Below are 16,904 nucleotides of genomic sequence, written 5' to 3'. Positions count from 1 at the left end.
CATAAGGTTTTGCCCCCATTGAGTCACTACCATTCGGTTTAAGTCTGAAGTTTTATGAATGATTACTCATACTTTTAACTCATACAACAACAGATCAAGTGGAAACATTTGGTTTGTTTGACACTCATGCAACTGAACTTAAAATATGGTTCTAAGTGCCTATGTACCTCGATGAAGAGGATCAAGTCACAACGTAGTTCTGGAGGAGTGAGTGATTTTTTTATTGTGTCGTACATAATTTATACTCTTGCGGGCTAGGAGTCACATGCAATTTAGGATAGTACCTTAAGGAGCATTTTAACTTGAAGATTTAGCTCAAATTTAAAGAGTTTTATGATATACAGTTTAGACTCTCGTCTCAAGGAGCATTTCAACTTGATGATTTAACTCAAACTTGAAAATTTAAGGGACATACAGTTTAAGCTAGTGTTTCAAAGATCATTTCAACTTGAAGATTTAACTCTAACTTGAAGATTTAAGTGATATACAGTTTAAGCTTGTGTTTCAAGGAGCATTTCGACTTGAAGATTTAACTCAAACTTGAAGATTTAAATGACATACAGTTTAAACTCGTGTTTCAAGGAGCATTATAACTTGAAGATATAACTCTAACTTGAAGATATAAGTGACATACAATTTAAGCTCGTCTTTCAAGGAGCATTTCAACTTGAAGATTTAACTCAGACTTGAAGATTTAAGTGACATACAGTTCAAACTCGTGTTTTAAGGAGCATTATAACTTGCAGTTTAAGCTCATGCATTAAGGAGCATCTAGATATACATTGACTCTTCAAAGTCATCTTTGGATGCAGACTTGCCCCCATTTTGGAGTTCTTCTATATTTTCATCTTCATGAGGTCCATAGACAGGAGATTGTTGATCTTCTCTTAAAGTCATGCTTAATTCCATGTCATGTGCACGAGTTTCTAACTCTTCGAATATATGGGGCTTTAATCCTTGCAAAATTTAGTGAAGACCCCAATTCATACTTTGAATGCGCATTTCAATGCTTCAAATTTTATTAAGGCGATCTTTGCAGTTGAGGTTTAGACTTCTCCAGCGATTGATAAAGTCAACTGACTCATCTTCACCTTGACGAGCCTTTGTAAGTTCCACCATACTAACAACATGTTTCGTGCTATAGAAACGATTAAGGAACTCTTGGTATAATCGTCCCAACTATCAATAGAATTAGGTTAACGATCTGTTTACCAATCAAAGGCATTTTCTCTAAGTGATAGAATGAACTCTTTAACAAGATAATCACCATACGTCCCAGCAGCATTGCAAGTCTCAATAAAGTGTGCTATATGTTATTTTTGGGATATCCTTTGCCATCAAATTGTTGAAGCTAGGAGGTTGATAACCCTCAGACATTTTCAAGTTATCAATCCTTTGTGCATATGACTTTGCATATATTGGAGAAAATTTGAATAAAGATTCATATTTGTCTTCGATGGCCTCTACGATAAAGTTCTTTAATTGATCAATTAGAATCAAACCTTTGGCTGAGATATGAATCTCTTTGATCTTTGTTTGTTTTATGCAAGACTCACTTTCGTCTTGAATTTAAGAAAGCTTCAGAGGTGATTGAGTTGATCTTTTTTCAATCATGTTATCTATCTTATTTGTTAGCTTGGAAAGTTTAGCATCTTGTTCATGTGCACACTTGTCAGGCCATCAATTGCTTTAATTAAGCTTGCTAAATGTTCTTTTATGGTGGAAGACAATTTGATATTCTTGGATGCTTGAAAAGTTGAGATGAGAGGTAGAGATTGTCCCACTGGGCGTGCCAAATTTGTAGACAATAAAATTCGTGTCTAGAAAAAAATAATCAAGAACGGAAAATTATAGCAACAATCAATTTATTATTTCAAGTGCGATTGTTACAATTTCTATGATTTCAATGAATTCGCCTTTTCAAATATGATTTGAAGGGATTTAAAGTTTGATCTTGAACTTTGAATTTATTTTGATCTTGATCTTGGACTTGGACTTGATCTTGATCTTGACTTGAATTTTATCTTGATTTTGACTTTCTAGTTGAATTCAAGGGCTTGGAGCTTGATCTTGAATCCGGTGGTCTTGATCTTGATCGTTCTTGAACTTGATCTTTGACTTGAACTTTATCTTGATCTTGACTTTCTAGTTGAATTCAAGGGCTTGGAGCTTGGTCTTGAATCCGGTGGTCTTCATCTTGATCGTTCTTGAACTTGATCTTGACTTCTTCAAATCTTGAACTTGAATCCTTCAATTCTTGAATTCTTGAATTCTTAAACTTTAGAGAAATTTATGGCTTTTGATCCACGAGCTTTCTCTAGCTTCTTGTTTAGAAATTTATTTTCTAGCTTCTTGTTTATGAAGATTAAAGAATAGAAAATTAAAAAAAAAATACATATTAAAATTAAATTTTGAAAGCACTTGATTAAGACCATCCAATACAATGTCACAAGTTCTCAACTTGTATTGCAACTTATTCCTTAGAGAAAAGAAAAAGAACTACGATAGAAAATATTTAATTTATTAACCAAAATCAAAAATAACAACTAAAAAAAAGTGTAATTTGATGAAACATGTTTATTATTTTATTTGTTATTTTTTATCCCGCTTTAGTTTATCTATTTTTTATTTCATGTTTTATTTTATATGAACTGAAAGAAGTAATTAAAATATAATCTAATAAATGAAATTATTGATCCTATGATTGAAGATTTTGTAAATTTTTGAGCCAAAATTGTTCTCTTTTTGCTATAGTTTACTTATATGATAATTGTGCTCCACGCATATATTTTTATATTAAATATTTATATTTTTTATACTATGAAAATCATACTTTTGTAACTCTTTTGAAGTATATTAATATATAATTATCAAAATAAATAAAATAATGAATATAAATATTTAATATATATTTTATGAATTTTAAAAATAGGACAAATATATATGCCAAAAAAATTTATTCATGCATTTGATAAATTAATTATTTTTATTAAATATGTATCTTTTGAAAATTTTAAATAAAAGATGAATACAAATGACTAAATAAGTTGATTTGATTTTTAATATATTATAAAATAAAACATAAAATCTTGTATATAAAAACTTTATGATTAAAATTCTAAATTATATTTTAATATAATTAGTTATGAGTATATATCTTAGAGTGTCCATGCATTAATTTCATATGGAAAGAGGTTCAATAATTGATTTGAGAATGCAAGAAACATATTTGAAATGAAAGCATATTATCATAATATTTAATTTTATTAATTTTTAATTTTATTACTCAATATATAATATGTGAAGAGGTTTATAATCTATCAAATATTTTTACGTAATTTATATGAATCTATTTATCTTTATATTTCATACAAAAGAATAGATAAAAATATAGTAAACGGGTTAATAATTTTTTAAAAAAACATATTCTCATCAAAGGTTGAATATATTGAAACTTAATAATCAGTAGAGTAATATTTTGGATAACTTTCTGGAAAAAAAACAGTGATAACATTTATCTTTGGGAAAATGCACAAGTACCCCTCAACCTATGCCCGAAATCCCAGAGACACACTTATACTACACTAAGGTCTTATTACCCCCCTAAACTTATTTTATAAGTAACTTTCTACCCCTTTTGGCCTACGTGGCACTAGCTTGAAAGGAAAAATCAACCAGCGTTGGGCCCACAAGATAGTGTCACATAAGCCGAAAAGGGGTAGAAAATTACTAATAAAATAAGTTCAGGAAGGTAATAGGACCTTAGTATAGTATAAGTGTGTCTCTGAGATTTCGGGCATAAGTTGAGGGGGTACTTGTGCGTTATCCCTTTATCTTTTGATATAAATGCAACTAAAGAATCTAAAATACCAAGAGATGTGATTCATGCAAAAATCATACAAATTTAAATTGTATATTTGAAAAAGGAACAAGAACGATTGCAAAGCGAAAGATTCAAAGGAGTTTTATCATATCAATATGAAAAAAAATAATAAGACGTGTAGATGTATTTCACTAGTACTTTTCAGTTACTTTATAATATACTACCTCCGTCCCATTTTATGTGGCAACATTTGAACCGGCACGGAGTTTAAGAAATAATCAAGACTTCAAAATGTTTATCAAATTGTCCTTCAAAAAAGTAACTCAGTTTTCTCTCTCTTCATAAATGTATTAGAAAATTAAGTGGGACCAATAAGGGTAAAAGAGAAATTATACGTTAAAATACTTACCATATAAGAAAATGTGACATTCTTTTTGGGACTAATCAAAAAGGAAATGGTGCCACATAAAATGGGACGGAGGGAGTAATTCTTAAATACTAAAAAAAAAAAAGGTACATCGGAGTATATGTTTAATATAAAGATTTAAACTCATTGATATTCCAATAAAATGTACAAAATGACATATTAAGTACATGTCCAAACAAAAAAATTAGTAAGAAAATAGATCTCGACATATTAATCAATAATGTACTATCCCTCATTTAATAGATTATAGATGTTAAATTTGTTAAGTTTCATTTCAATTGTCATCTCAAAACGATCTTCATAATTAATATTATGTTTGAAAATAAAGATAACTATATAATTGATTGGAAAAGAGTAATACTTTAATATTTATTTTTAAGATCGCGCGAAGCGCGGCTAAATGCCCTAGTGATTTAATATACTTGAAGAAGAAGAAAGGATTGAGAACCATAAGAAAAAGAAAAATCATAAAAACGATTATCCTAAGATGTGATATCACATTTTGTTAATAGTATATGAAATGGTTTTAATTTGGTGAAAGTGTTTGCACTATATATTTGATATTGATTGAAGGATCTGGAAGATATTTTAATATTGTTAATTAGTATATGAAATAATTTAAATTTTATAAAAGGGTGTTCGCACTATAAATAGGAAACAAAAAATTTAGAGCTCTATAGTTAAAAGAAGGTGACAAAAATTCATCCTTTTTTCATATAATTTCTATCCATAGTTTTTCATGACTAGTATATAGAGGCGAAGAAGAAATGTTATTAAAGTATTTCAATTAGACAATGAAAAATAGGTGTCGGATCCGACAGACATTAAAAGGATTATAGAGTGTTTTTATGACAACTTGCTTAGATCATTTAGGTCGACATGACTTAAAGAGATTATTTCTTATATATATATTTCACTTAATGAATCTATGAAAAGGAGACTTGCTAGAGAAGTATTGAATGATGAGACTAAAAATGTTATTTTTCCGATGCATCCCTTAAAAAGCACATGAAATTGACGGCATGAATCCTATATTTTTTTAAAATATTGACAGATAATTGATAAATACATTTATGAGGCAGTAAAGAATTTTTTTTTCTCTCTTTAGCATTCCTAATAGAGTCAAACTTTAATTACTTTAATCCTAAAATTAAAATTCCTACATTTGTTGCTCAATTTAGACCTGTAAGTTTATACTCTATCTCATACAAAATAATGATAACTTGGTAAAGTTTGCATACACTCTATCATTTCAGGCCCCACTTAGTAATATACCTCACTATGTATGTTGTTATGACTCTTAACAAATTTATATTTAACATAAATTATTTATTTATTATTTTCATATCTCTTAAATATAATAATAGAACTCTTTTATAAAAAAATAAAAAACATAAAATTTACATACAATACAACAAAGTTGAATTTTGAGTCAGGGCTATTCTAACTCGAATCGAAAAAAAATATTATTGATTTATCTGTAATGAGTCATTGATTTAATAGTTTTTTTAATGGTTCTAAACTTTTTAAATATAGACCATCAATTCTTAATAGTTTGAGATTTTCTTAATAAGTTAACTGATAACCCGATAGTAAATTAGTAAACTATATTTATATCATTCCATACATAAAGTCCTTAACATAGGATTTAATTTATTTCTAATGGTGTCAAGCTCTTAATTATTCTAAAACGTGTCAGTGTTTCATATGAAGCAAGATGCGATTTTTCAATACTCGTATGCATGGTATTTTAGTTTGACATCTTATTTCAAAATATTTTTTTTATAAAAGAGAAACTTGTGTATAAAATCTTAATGGTTAAATCGATAACGGTTAATAATCGATAAATCAATATCCATAATAAATTAACATTTCTACATATCAATAATCGATAAAATTTCAAATCGAACTGAATTAATCGATACACAACTCTATTTCAAGCCAACAAACACAAAATTCTCAAAAAGAAAAAAAAACTTCATATATGGGTTAATGAAGTAGATTATCTGTCCTATTATTTCCGTCAAATCAATTCATTAGATATATTATCTAGAACTGCAAATTGAAAAGAATACTAGGTCAACCTGGTTTTATTTTATACAATGAATAATTGAAATGGTAACATGTGCATACAATAAATCAAATTGTATTATTAAAACAACAAGCACCAGTGGTCTAGTGGTAGAATAGTACCCTGCCACCGTACAGACCCGGGTTCGATTCCCGGCTGGTGCAATCATTTGAGTGCGATGATTGAATGCGCAATTGGTGGGATTTGGGTCTCTACCTATTCTGATATTTATTAGACAATGAATTGTCGCATCTGAGCCTCAATTTTTTCCCCCTTTTTGCTTAGTTTGTCTAACTAATTTGTGAATTTATATTTACATGTATGACTACTATCTAGAGGCGAAAAAAAAATGCTATTAAAGAATTTCAATTAAACAATAAAAATTGGATGTGGAATATGGTAGGCATAGATAATCGAGTGTTCGTACGACAACTTTCTTAGATCATCTAGGCCGACAGGGCTTACAGAGATTATCTTATAGTTAACTATTTCACTTAATGAGTCTATGAATAGGAGACTTGTTAGACAAGTATCAGATTTGAAATTAACAAAGTTGTTTTTTGAAGCATCCCTTAAAAGCACTTAGAATTGATGGCATGACCCTTTTATTTTTTAAAAAAAATTGGCAGATAATTGACAAAGACATTTGTGAAGCAGTGAGCTTTAATAATGAATTAAGCGACCTTCTAGATATAATGACAAAAGCTTTATTTAAATATAATGAATATCTTGATATTGTGCTTGTAAATTTTTCAAGTACAAATTTCAAGAGAACTCGGACTATAAAGTAAAGACAACCTTTGGTTTGGTTGCTTCTTTTCTTTTGATATATTATGCCCATAATAAATTAATATATGACAATTTTTGGATGAAAAAGAAACTAGGTAATGCATAAATTATAATATTATTTCTACTATGTCCTTGATAGTCAATTATTCTCGAAAATAAATATTTGATCAAATTAAAAAATAATAATTAATGTTAATTATAATTACTTTATACATCATTTAATTACTCTTATTGTTACACTTCTCTATTAAATTTGTTTTTAACAAAGATATCTCAATAAATAATTAAAAAATAAAAGATAGAGAAAAAATTGATGTAGTAATACAACTAAAATTCATGTCAGTATAGTCATATATGCAACTACATTAAGATAATGATATTCTTATCTATTTTCAATTCAGCAGGTATATTTAGATCAATTTGAAGTGATGAAATTTGAATATTTTGTGATGTTGGCAGCTTGATAAAATAAAAAGAAATTATTTTTTTAAAACATTTTCTATGTTTTTATTTTTTTATTTGACATATCTATTAAGAACGTAATAATTGACATAGTCAGTTTATCATTTTGCTCCTATTAATTGATAGAATTTCAAAATTGAAATTATACTTCTCCCATTCTATTTTATATGTCATCTTTTTACTTTGCACTTGAATTAAGAAATAATATATCTTTATCCTTCTACACTTGTTTAATTTTTTTGGAACTCAAGTTTTCAATAAATAATTATGAATTAATTTATTTTGATATAAATAATTTAACTAATTAACATGAAATATTTACCTAGCTTTTCTAAGTTAGTCAAATGTATATTTTCAAGGCTAATAAATCACAAGTGTAAATAAGAAAGATTATGGTAATTTATGCATATTAATTTTATGAAATGACAAGTATTAAGGACATTAATTTATAGAAAAATTGGACGGAGGGACTAATAGATACTCTCTCCCTTCCGAAAAGGTTATACCTTTTCCAAAAAAATATTACTAACTTTCTAAATAAATTGAGGGTACAATAGATGCACTTGTATTAATAAATTAAATAATTTTACCCTTTTATCCTTATTGAATGTTTCTCAAGTCATCTTGTCAATAAATAATGAATATGCAAGATATAAAAAAATTTAAAATGCATTTGGATGACTATTTATATTTTTTAGTTTATTTTTGAAGCAAAATTTTTTCAGCAATTGATCCAAAAAATTTAAAAAATGTCTGAAGCTTCAATTTTCAAGATTAATTTTTTATTTTTTTCTCGATCTTTTATATTTAATTGGTTTGTTGAGATTTCTTTTTGCAAATCAGATTTATAAAATAGTGAATGGAGAAAGTAATTAACCAATATATGAAGTACTCCAATTGATATTAATTACTGATTAGTTTTCCTAAGTTGGTCAAAATATATATTTTCAAGACTGATTAACTACTCAAAAAGGGTATAACAGGAAGAATAAGATAATTTATGCATTGGTTTTATGAAATGACAAGTACTCCCCTTTGTTTTTAATTACTTGTCCACTTTTGAATTGACACACTTGTTAAGAAAATTATTATTAACATAGTCAGTTTATCATTTTACCCCTTTTAATTATGAAGTGAATGAATAAAAAATTTAAGATTTTCAAAAAGCTTTGTCTTTTTCAAAATAATTAATTGAGGATATAATAGATTAAAAAAATTATTTGTTTCTTGATTTGTCAAAATAAACAAGTATTTAGAGACAATTATAAAAAAAAAGAACAAGTAATTAGAAAGAAAAGAAGTATTATGGATCAACTATTTATAGAAAGATATTACATAAAAAAAAGTACGACAGGAGTAAAATATATTGTCTTTTCTTAATTTGTCAAAATGACAAATAAGAAGTCAAATTGGACAAGTAAAAAAGGATGAAAGGAGTATTAAGTTTTAGGGATAATTACTTAACTACTCACTATTTGTTATCATATTTGCTTACTTTTCCCCACCATTTAAAAAAATATCAAAAATTCTTTCTTTTCCTCCCATCATCCCCTTTTCCCGATACATGAATTTGAAATCGCATTCCCATTATTTTCTTTCAGCCACAAATCTCTTCATAATTACATCAATTAATTTATTTTTCAATTTCAAATCTTTTATTTTTTTAATTAATAATTTCAAATTATTCAAGAGGTAGATTTATTTCCATCACTTTAATTTCTTTTATTATTATTTTCAACTTAAAAATAAATAAATTACCTACGCCCCCATTCTTATCGTGGTTGAAGATTTTTCTAGAAAAATATTTATTTTCTTTTAATGCATCTATGGTTGAAAATAAGAAAAAAAAAAGTTGAATCTACCATTGCACGATCATCACTATCAAAGACACATATTTTTAATGTGTCTCATTTATATAATTATTAAATTAATCTTTGTTAGTGTTATCATTGATTCGATATATCACTGCTATAATAACCTTTTTTTATACAATATATCATGTTCATATTTAAGATACTGATACATAACTTTAATGTTGTTGGATCTTATATTATTGTTTATTATGTCCAATATAAATTATACTTGATACATAAACTTTGTGTTATGTATCACACATACAAAAAAAATTATTTTGGAACAATTACATGTATAATGTATTTTTTTTTAAATTTTAAAATATAGTATTTCTCAAACAAAACAGGAAAAAAGGTTTGAAAAAAATTGTTGTACGATACCAAATTTTACGGAGACCCTTTTACCTCTGAACTATTTAATAGTATATTTAAAGGTATATATGTCCACATGGATATATGCAATATTTTTTATATCCATTTCATATGAACATATATATATCTTTAAAATATACTATTAAATAGTGTAGAGGGTAAAAAATTCTTTTCAAACTTTGATATCGTAATAACAATTTCGATAAAAATTCATTTTATAAAATGTATAAAATAGTACTAAATAAAGTATACCACGCATTATTTTACTAACTAAAATGAACAGTGGAGTACAGCAAAAAAACTAAGTAAAGGGACAAAGAGCCCCATTACTTCAGCAAACTACTGTGCAATTCCTAGACTCGTAGCATTAGAGGTCACTGCCTCAAAGCTTTACTCTTTACTCCATCTCATGTATTTCAGAGCTGCTAAGAATCCGTTTGAATTGATTTAAAAAAGTAATTTTCAAGTTAAATATAAAAAATCAAATTGAATGACTTTTAAGGTAAAAAATAAAAAGTAGGGGGAGATCTATTTTTTATTTCTGACTTTTTAAGTTATTTTTGACTTGTTTTAAATTATTTTTTTAAATATTTACCACACTTTCAAAAGTCAAAAATCAACTTTTAAATCAATCCAAACAAGCTATAAATACAACTTTTTCCACATATTTGGTAGCATTTACTATTGTTGCTTTGTTCTATAGGTTGACAAGCTTTGTCCCAAGCCAGTAGAGCTTTCTTTGAAAGTTCAACGCATGTTTTAAGGAGTAATTGAATTACTGTGCAATTCCTAGACTCATAGCATTAGAGGTAACTGCCTCAAAGCTTTACTCCATCTCATGTATTTCAACCCTGTTAAAAATCCGTTTGAATTGATTTAAAAAATTAATTTTCAAATTAAAAATAAAAAATCAAATTGAATAACTTTTAAGTTAAATAAAAAGTAGGAGAAGACCTATTTTTGATTTCTGACTTTTAAGTTATTTTTGATTTATTTTAAATCATTTTTTTAAATAGCAGACACTTTCAAAAATCAAAAATCGACTTTTAAATGAATCCAAACAAGTTTCCTCATATTTGGTGGCATTTACTATTGTTGCTTTTTCTATAGGTTGACAAGCTTTGTCCCAAGCCAATAGAGCTTTCTTTGAAAGTTCAACGCTGATTTTAAGGAGTAATTGAGTTTTAAATTATGCTAATGCATGTATTAAATTCTTAGCGTTATAAATACCTAAAAATTTATTGTATAGGTAGTACAATCCTCTATATACAATAAAGTATATAACCAATACGTAACAAGAAAAAACATACTAAACAAAGTATTAGTAATACACAATCCTATTACATGCATTATCTTTTATAATACGATCTACCAAACATCCTAGTGAATTAAAAATTAAAATATTATATCTATCTTATTTTATTTTTCTTTCTAAAATTGATAATACATCTCTAACTAGTTATTGGTAGGTAATCCTTTATGTATATAGCTTTAAAATTTTCAAAATCTCACATTGAAAATTCTGATCATTTTGGCATTGTAATTTTTTTTAATATAAAATGAAGCTAAGCGCGTATATTAAAATTTAAAACTAGTAGAACTGCGTGGTGTATATATATATATAACTAATTGAATAGTTCAATTTGTCTACAATTGCCTCTTTTGATTCTAGGGAAAAAGGATAAAAATACCCGAACTATTAGAAATAGGTCAAATTTATCTCATCTTTTGTTTAGATTAGAAATGTCTTTGCTATTATACTTTTAGCCAAAATTATAACGACAAGGGCATTTGATCCAGAAACGTGAGGGATAAATTTGACCCAATTCGATTAATTCAGGATATTTTTAGCCCTTTCCCCTCGAATTATTAAAAGAGAAAACCACAGACAAATTGCTAAAATGCAAACCACAAATAGTTACATGAACCTGCAGACTTACCGATAAATTATACGAATCTTTGCTCCAATGAAGATGCAAAGTTGAGCATCCTCAAATTACACTACAAATATCCAAAACAGATTCTACCACACTACAGTTTTAAGAGAGTGAATTCTTAACTGAACATTGTTAATCAATTCCGGGACAACGAACGTAAAGATTAAATTATTGCCTCCACTTAGTTCATCAGCATATGATCAAATCCACCTGCCTGTAGAGCAACACGGGCACCATTAACATTGTTAATCAATTGTTGTAGCCACCTCCTAGTTGTAGGGTCGTCCTGTTGAGCGAGCACAACGGTATTATCATATATCATATAACAACCGGAAGATTGAGAGAAAACTAAGAGATTAGCGGAACAGATGAAGCACTTGAATTGGAAATGTACATACACGAAGACAGGTACTGAAGGTGTTGTCTCTAAGCATATCAGGGAGACCATTTCTTAGTGCATCACATGCCCTGACGTAAACAATTCACATCAGCATTAGCTCAAAGGCGCGCACCATACGAGGTGGAAGCTCCATGAGACCTGATATTCTATACATAACAAAGCTGAAGGGATATTTGAAGTATAGAAGTCTCACCTTGGATTGTCCGACAAGCGAAGATAGCACCTAATTATGTGCTTCAGTAACCTTGACGAAGGCTGTTCAGCAAGTGCACCAACCATATTCCCCAATACTCGCCCAACTGCAAAAAATCTTTCTGCTGTGGTACATATGTAATCCAAACCAACATCATCTAGAAGTATTTTTTGCACAATGAAAGTTGCAACCTGTCAGGATGACTCTAAATTAGATGTCGGAAAACCTGATATAAACTCAACGAAGATGTAACTGGAAATAATCAAAACAGAATTAATCATGAACAGAATATAATGCAGCATAAGTTGTCTTTCATTTTGATACCGGAAGAATATGATGACAATATTATGATTGTATGACCAAAATAAACAAGAAAAGGGATTTGAGGAAGCACTCAACCGTTTTTGACAGTTCACTGCCCATCTCCATTGTGCGCAGGCATAGGGGAATTATTTCAGTTGATAGTAGAAAACTGATAACTTCAGTATCATCAACCTTCAAAGAAATCACACCAATATTATTTTGAAGTCATCCAAAATGGAGAAACAAAAAACAACCAGATTCATATGATGAATGTTGCACTTTTACCACATGAAATTTCACTAGGTCGAGCTACAAAAAGTATGTGCCACGTGTTAAATATATATTGCATATTTGGACGATATCTCTAGGTACCATAAATAGCATCTTCAGATTCCCAAATAAGCACTGATTATGGTTATACTGAAAGAGAAGATATCAGCGAAATATGGTACAAGTATTACCTTCACAAGGGCACCAATGACACCTAAGCTAGTAAGCCTCAGATATTCAAAAGGTCTTGATTTGCTTGTTGTATTCAGAAAAGGGTACAAGTACAATGGAATATGTGCTGCAGTTTGGAACATTTTACCAGATTAGGAGAAAGTAAGAACACACTCAAATCAGAACACTTATCATCACAGTAAAGTTGTTTAGATCTTGAAACATGCATCGTAAAATAGAAAAATGTTTGATGTATCTCGTGAAATCAAGTGAAAGTAGTAATCATGTGCTTTCACCAATATAGTCCACTGAGTATCACACATCAACTAACTTGATCATCTGATATCACCTTTCACAGATATAATCTTCCAAGTATGTAAGGGTTCAGCACTTCTCGTCTCAAACCTGATGGATAAGAAACTTAATGATTTGCAACATCACATGCCCACATGACTAACCTCGATAAAGCCCTATACGAAAAACAAATCTATTTTCCTCCAACGTGGGATCCCTAAATTGAGGAGAAATTACAAAACCTGACCAGCATGGGACTGAAAATACAACAAAAATATACCCAGTGCATGGGTCTGGGGAGGGTAGGAAGGACCAGAACTTACCCCTACCTTCGTGGCATAAAGAGGTTGTCTCTGATAGGTCATCTACTAAAAACATATCTAATAAAATAGGACAGGCAAGAAAATAAAGACAGCAAAGAAGTGACAGTAAAATTGAAGAATAGGCAAGAAAGGAAGGTATCTATTGCTTGATCTCCGGGGAAGAAATCAAAAGAACATCAATGATTTTAGCCAGGTGTTATGTCGCCATTTTTCGTGAAAGCAACAACTATATTGGAGTACAACTGCAAATGAAAGTAAAAACCAATTCTCTAGCAATTAAGCACTCTTTATAATAATGTAATAAGACAATTCAATGCAGTCAGAAACTTTTCATTGCCTTGATTTATGATTCGTGATTCAACTGAAACTAAGATGTTGACTACAACGCTCAAGAAAATAGATGTACAAGGATATAGCATTTTCTTTCCCTTAAATTAGGGGTGCCAATGGTTTTTCAAAAATCAACTTAACCGACTTTACCGAACAATACTGAACTGATTATTAGGTCTCTTTTAATAAAACCAAGGTTTTTATCAAATTTATAACCGTACCAAATAATTAGTAGGGTTTAAATTTTATAAAAATAAAGCCAAAAATTACTGAACAGTACTAAATAAGTTTCAACAACAGACCCATGTAAACCCACAAGTGGGGTCCGAGGAGGGTAGAATGTATACCTTACCCCTAGCTCGTAGAGAGGTTGTTCCTATAGACCCTCAGCTCAAGAGAATAAAAATTCGAAGCAGATTAAAAAAAAAAAACTAATAAGAGTGAAGGAGTCTTGACAAAATACTATAGAAAGCATGTCAAATCATTTTAATAAAAAAGAAATGTAACTACAACAAAGTAATATGATAATCGAGGTGTGCAAGAAACGACAGGTAATAACATACATCAAAGGAAAAAACAATAAAGCTAAACTACTAGTGTGGAAAGATAAGTGAGACAATGCTCTACTACCTACCAATCTTCCATCCTAATTTGTTTCATCCACAACCTCCTATCTACGGTCATATCCTCGGTAGGTTGAAATTGCTTTCTATCCTATCTAATCACCTCTACCCAATACTTGTTCAGTCTACATCTATCTCTACTAAAACCATCCACATCTAACATCTCAAACCTCCGCACTTAGAGCATCCTTACGGAATAAGTTTGTGAGAAGTATTTTATTTTAAGCTCTAAAATAATAAAAAATTAAAATTTGTCTTGAATTGTATGACTACAAGCAACAAGTAATTTTTTTTGAGAAGGAACAAGAACAAGTAATTAACACCCAAAGTCCCAACTACGAAACCTATTATGCTATTCCTATAAAACTACATTAGTTCTAGCACTTCTACTAATAAGCTAAGTTATTCCAACGGTCTTGAGCAACAAGTTAAAGGGTATCACAAGTCTTTCTTCTTATATGATCTTAAATTTCTCTAATTGGATACTCAATCTTAGTAGACTTGGTTTTTCAGTACCACATATTGAATGAAATTTTCCTTCTTGTTTGATTTAATTTGTCTTAGTTTAACTTTGTTTTACACCACTGTAAAGAATGTTCCCTTGATTCAATACCTTTTAAAAGTAAAAATGTCTAGAATTGTTTGCCATAAGTCTTACAAAAGTATGCATGTTATCATGTTCTAATTTTTACCTGTAACTTCTACATGACATTTCTATAAGTACCAACAATTAACCGAACAGTACTAATATTGAAGAGAAACAGAGATGATGGGATGGTTTTGAAAAGTCTGATTTTGGTTGTACAACATACCCAGTGTAATCCCAGTAGTGGGCTCTAGGGAGGGTGGGTTAGTGTGCATGTAAATCTTACCCCAAACCTGGAAGGAGGTTATGCAAAATAAAATAACCAAAAAAATTGATATGGTATAAGTTTCCATAGTCTATCAATTTATTGTTACTAGTTCTACATAGTCTAGCTCTGAAACCGTACCATTGATAACCCTACACAAAATAAAGCCATTCCACTTAAAGTAAAGCCAAAGAGGTTTTGCATACAAAAAGACCATGATCACCATTGAGCAAAACCCATAAAAAAAGGAAAAAGATTACCATTCAGAAACAACATTCTCGTGTCAGGGTGAGAGGCTACACACTGCAAAATAAAATGGGAGGAAAGAGAGCCATTAGTTATATTTGACCCACATAAGAATTAAATGAAGAATTATAGTGATTACAATTCCTTAAAAGTACATGTATGAAAATATTTGACTCTTGATATGCCAAGTGTTCCAAGTATTAATAGTCATTGAAAGAAGTTTGCTCTTCTCTTAACAAGTGCAAAAGCTACCATAAATAGGATTTGAACAATATGCAACACGCAACTGGATTAATGTGAGTCCTCCAGGATGCTCTTCTCCTTCCTCCCTCTCCTCTTGATATATAAAACCCCCAAACAAATCTAATTTCGACATCCTACTGCTGAACAAATAATCCTAATGGAGAATGGAAAAAGCTTTTTCGGTTAACGGAAATCTATTATTCATCATGATGGAATATTACATGACAGCTGACAGTACTCATTACTTTACAAATTGTTGATGAGACATGAGTAATGAAAACAGCACAAGGAATCAACTAAAAGAATTCCATTGTAAAAGAAATTTCTATACCTGAAGAAGTGCTAAAGCATTGCAAACTCTGTTCGATTGTGCTGGAGTCAAGTTTGGCGGTGATAAAACAGGGTAGATGGAAACTATCTCCTGCAAGCATGTAATGCATGTAAACTTACAGCACAAAGGAAAATAAATATAGAGAAACAGTTGTCAAGTTCCAAGAAAAACTTTAAGAAGTAGAATTCATACGATTGGGATCCATTTTCTATTATAAGGAGTAAGCTTAGTTTCACATTTAAAGTATCTTCTTAGCTGGAGCTTTAGGATGTCGGAAGTGTTGGACACTCAACAAAGATGAGATTGTTTGCACATGAAGGAAGCTCATTTCTTGTCATTTATCTCAGACAATCAAGGAAAAAGCATCAAGATAATCATTTAGTATTTTCACCGTATGCACATTCCAGTTTTCACCATACCATCTTTTCTGTTCCTCTCCTCTCCCACCAACAAGAAGGTAATCCAATTCTGTATTCAACTGAACTGTCACTCATTATCCAGTTTCCTTCACTAAAATAAGCAAAATGCCATCAGCTGATTACAAATTACAGGAGCGGAAGAACCAGTGAGAGAAATATCCCCCCCCCCCCCC

General features: G+C 29.6%; 1 protein-coding gene and 1 non-coding gene across 2 annotated transcripts in view; one reads left to right on the top strand and one right to left on the bottom strand.

Annotated features, from left to right (window-relative positions):
* Window positions 1-6,414: 6,414 nt before the first annotated feature.
* TRNAG-GCC lies at window positions 6,415-6,485 on the top strand. Its single transcript has one exon. It is a non-coding gene; the product is annotated as a tRNA-Gly (tRNA).
* A 5,230-nt stretch (window positions 6,486-11,715) lies between these two features.
* Window positions 11,716-16,904, bottom strand: part of LOC107005974 (CCR4-NOT transcription complex subunit 9-like) — a 9,500-nt gene continuing 4,311 nt past the window's right edge. Inside the window, exons 4-10 of the mRNA XM_015204614.1 lie at window positions 16,313-16,402; window positions 15,753-15,795; window positions 13,092-13,198; window positions 12,727-12,822; window positions 12,328-12,518; window positions 12,133-12,202; window positions 11,716-12,020 (exon numbers count right to left, since the gene is read on the bottom strand). Coding sequence (XP_015060100.1) covers window positions 11,916-12,020; window positions 12,133-12,202; window positions 12,328-12,518; window positions 12,727-12,822; window positions 13,092-13,198; window positions 15,753-15,795; window positions 16,313-16,402 — 702 coding nt within the window. The 3' untranslated portion in view covers window positions 11,716-11,915. The remainder of the gene's footprint in view (window positions 12,021-12,132; window positions 12,203-12,327; window positions 12,519-12,726; window positions 12,823-13,091; window positions 13,199-15,752; window positions 15,796-16,312; window positions 16,403-16,904) is intronic.

This window comes from Solanum pennellii, chromosome 12 (assembly GCF_001406875.1).
Source record: "Solanum pennellii chromosome 12, SPENNV200".
Classification (NCBI taxonomy): domain Eukaryota; kingdom Viridiplantae; phylum Streptophyta; class Magnoliopsida; order Solanales; family Solanaceae; genus Solanum; species Solanum pennellii.
Note: the sequence above shows the minus strand (reverse complement) of the source record. Positions and strands in the feature narration are given on the sequence as shown.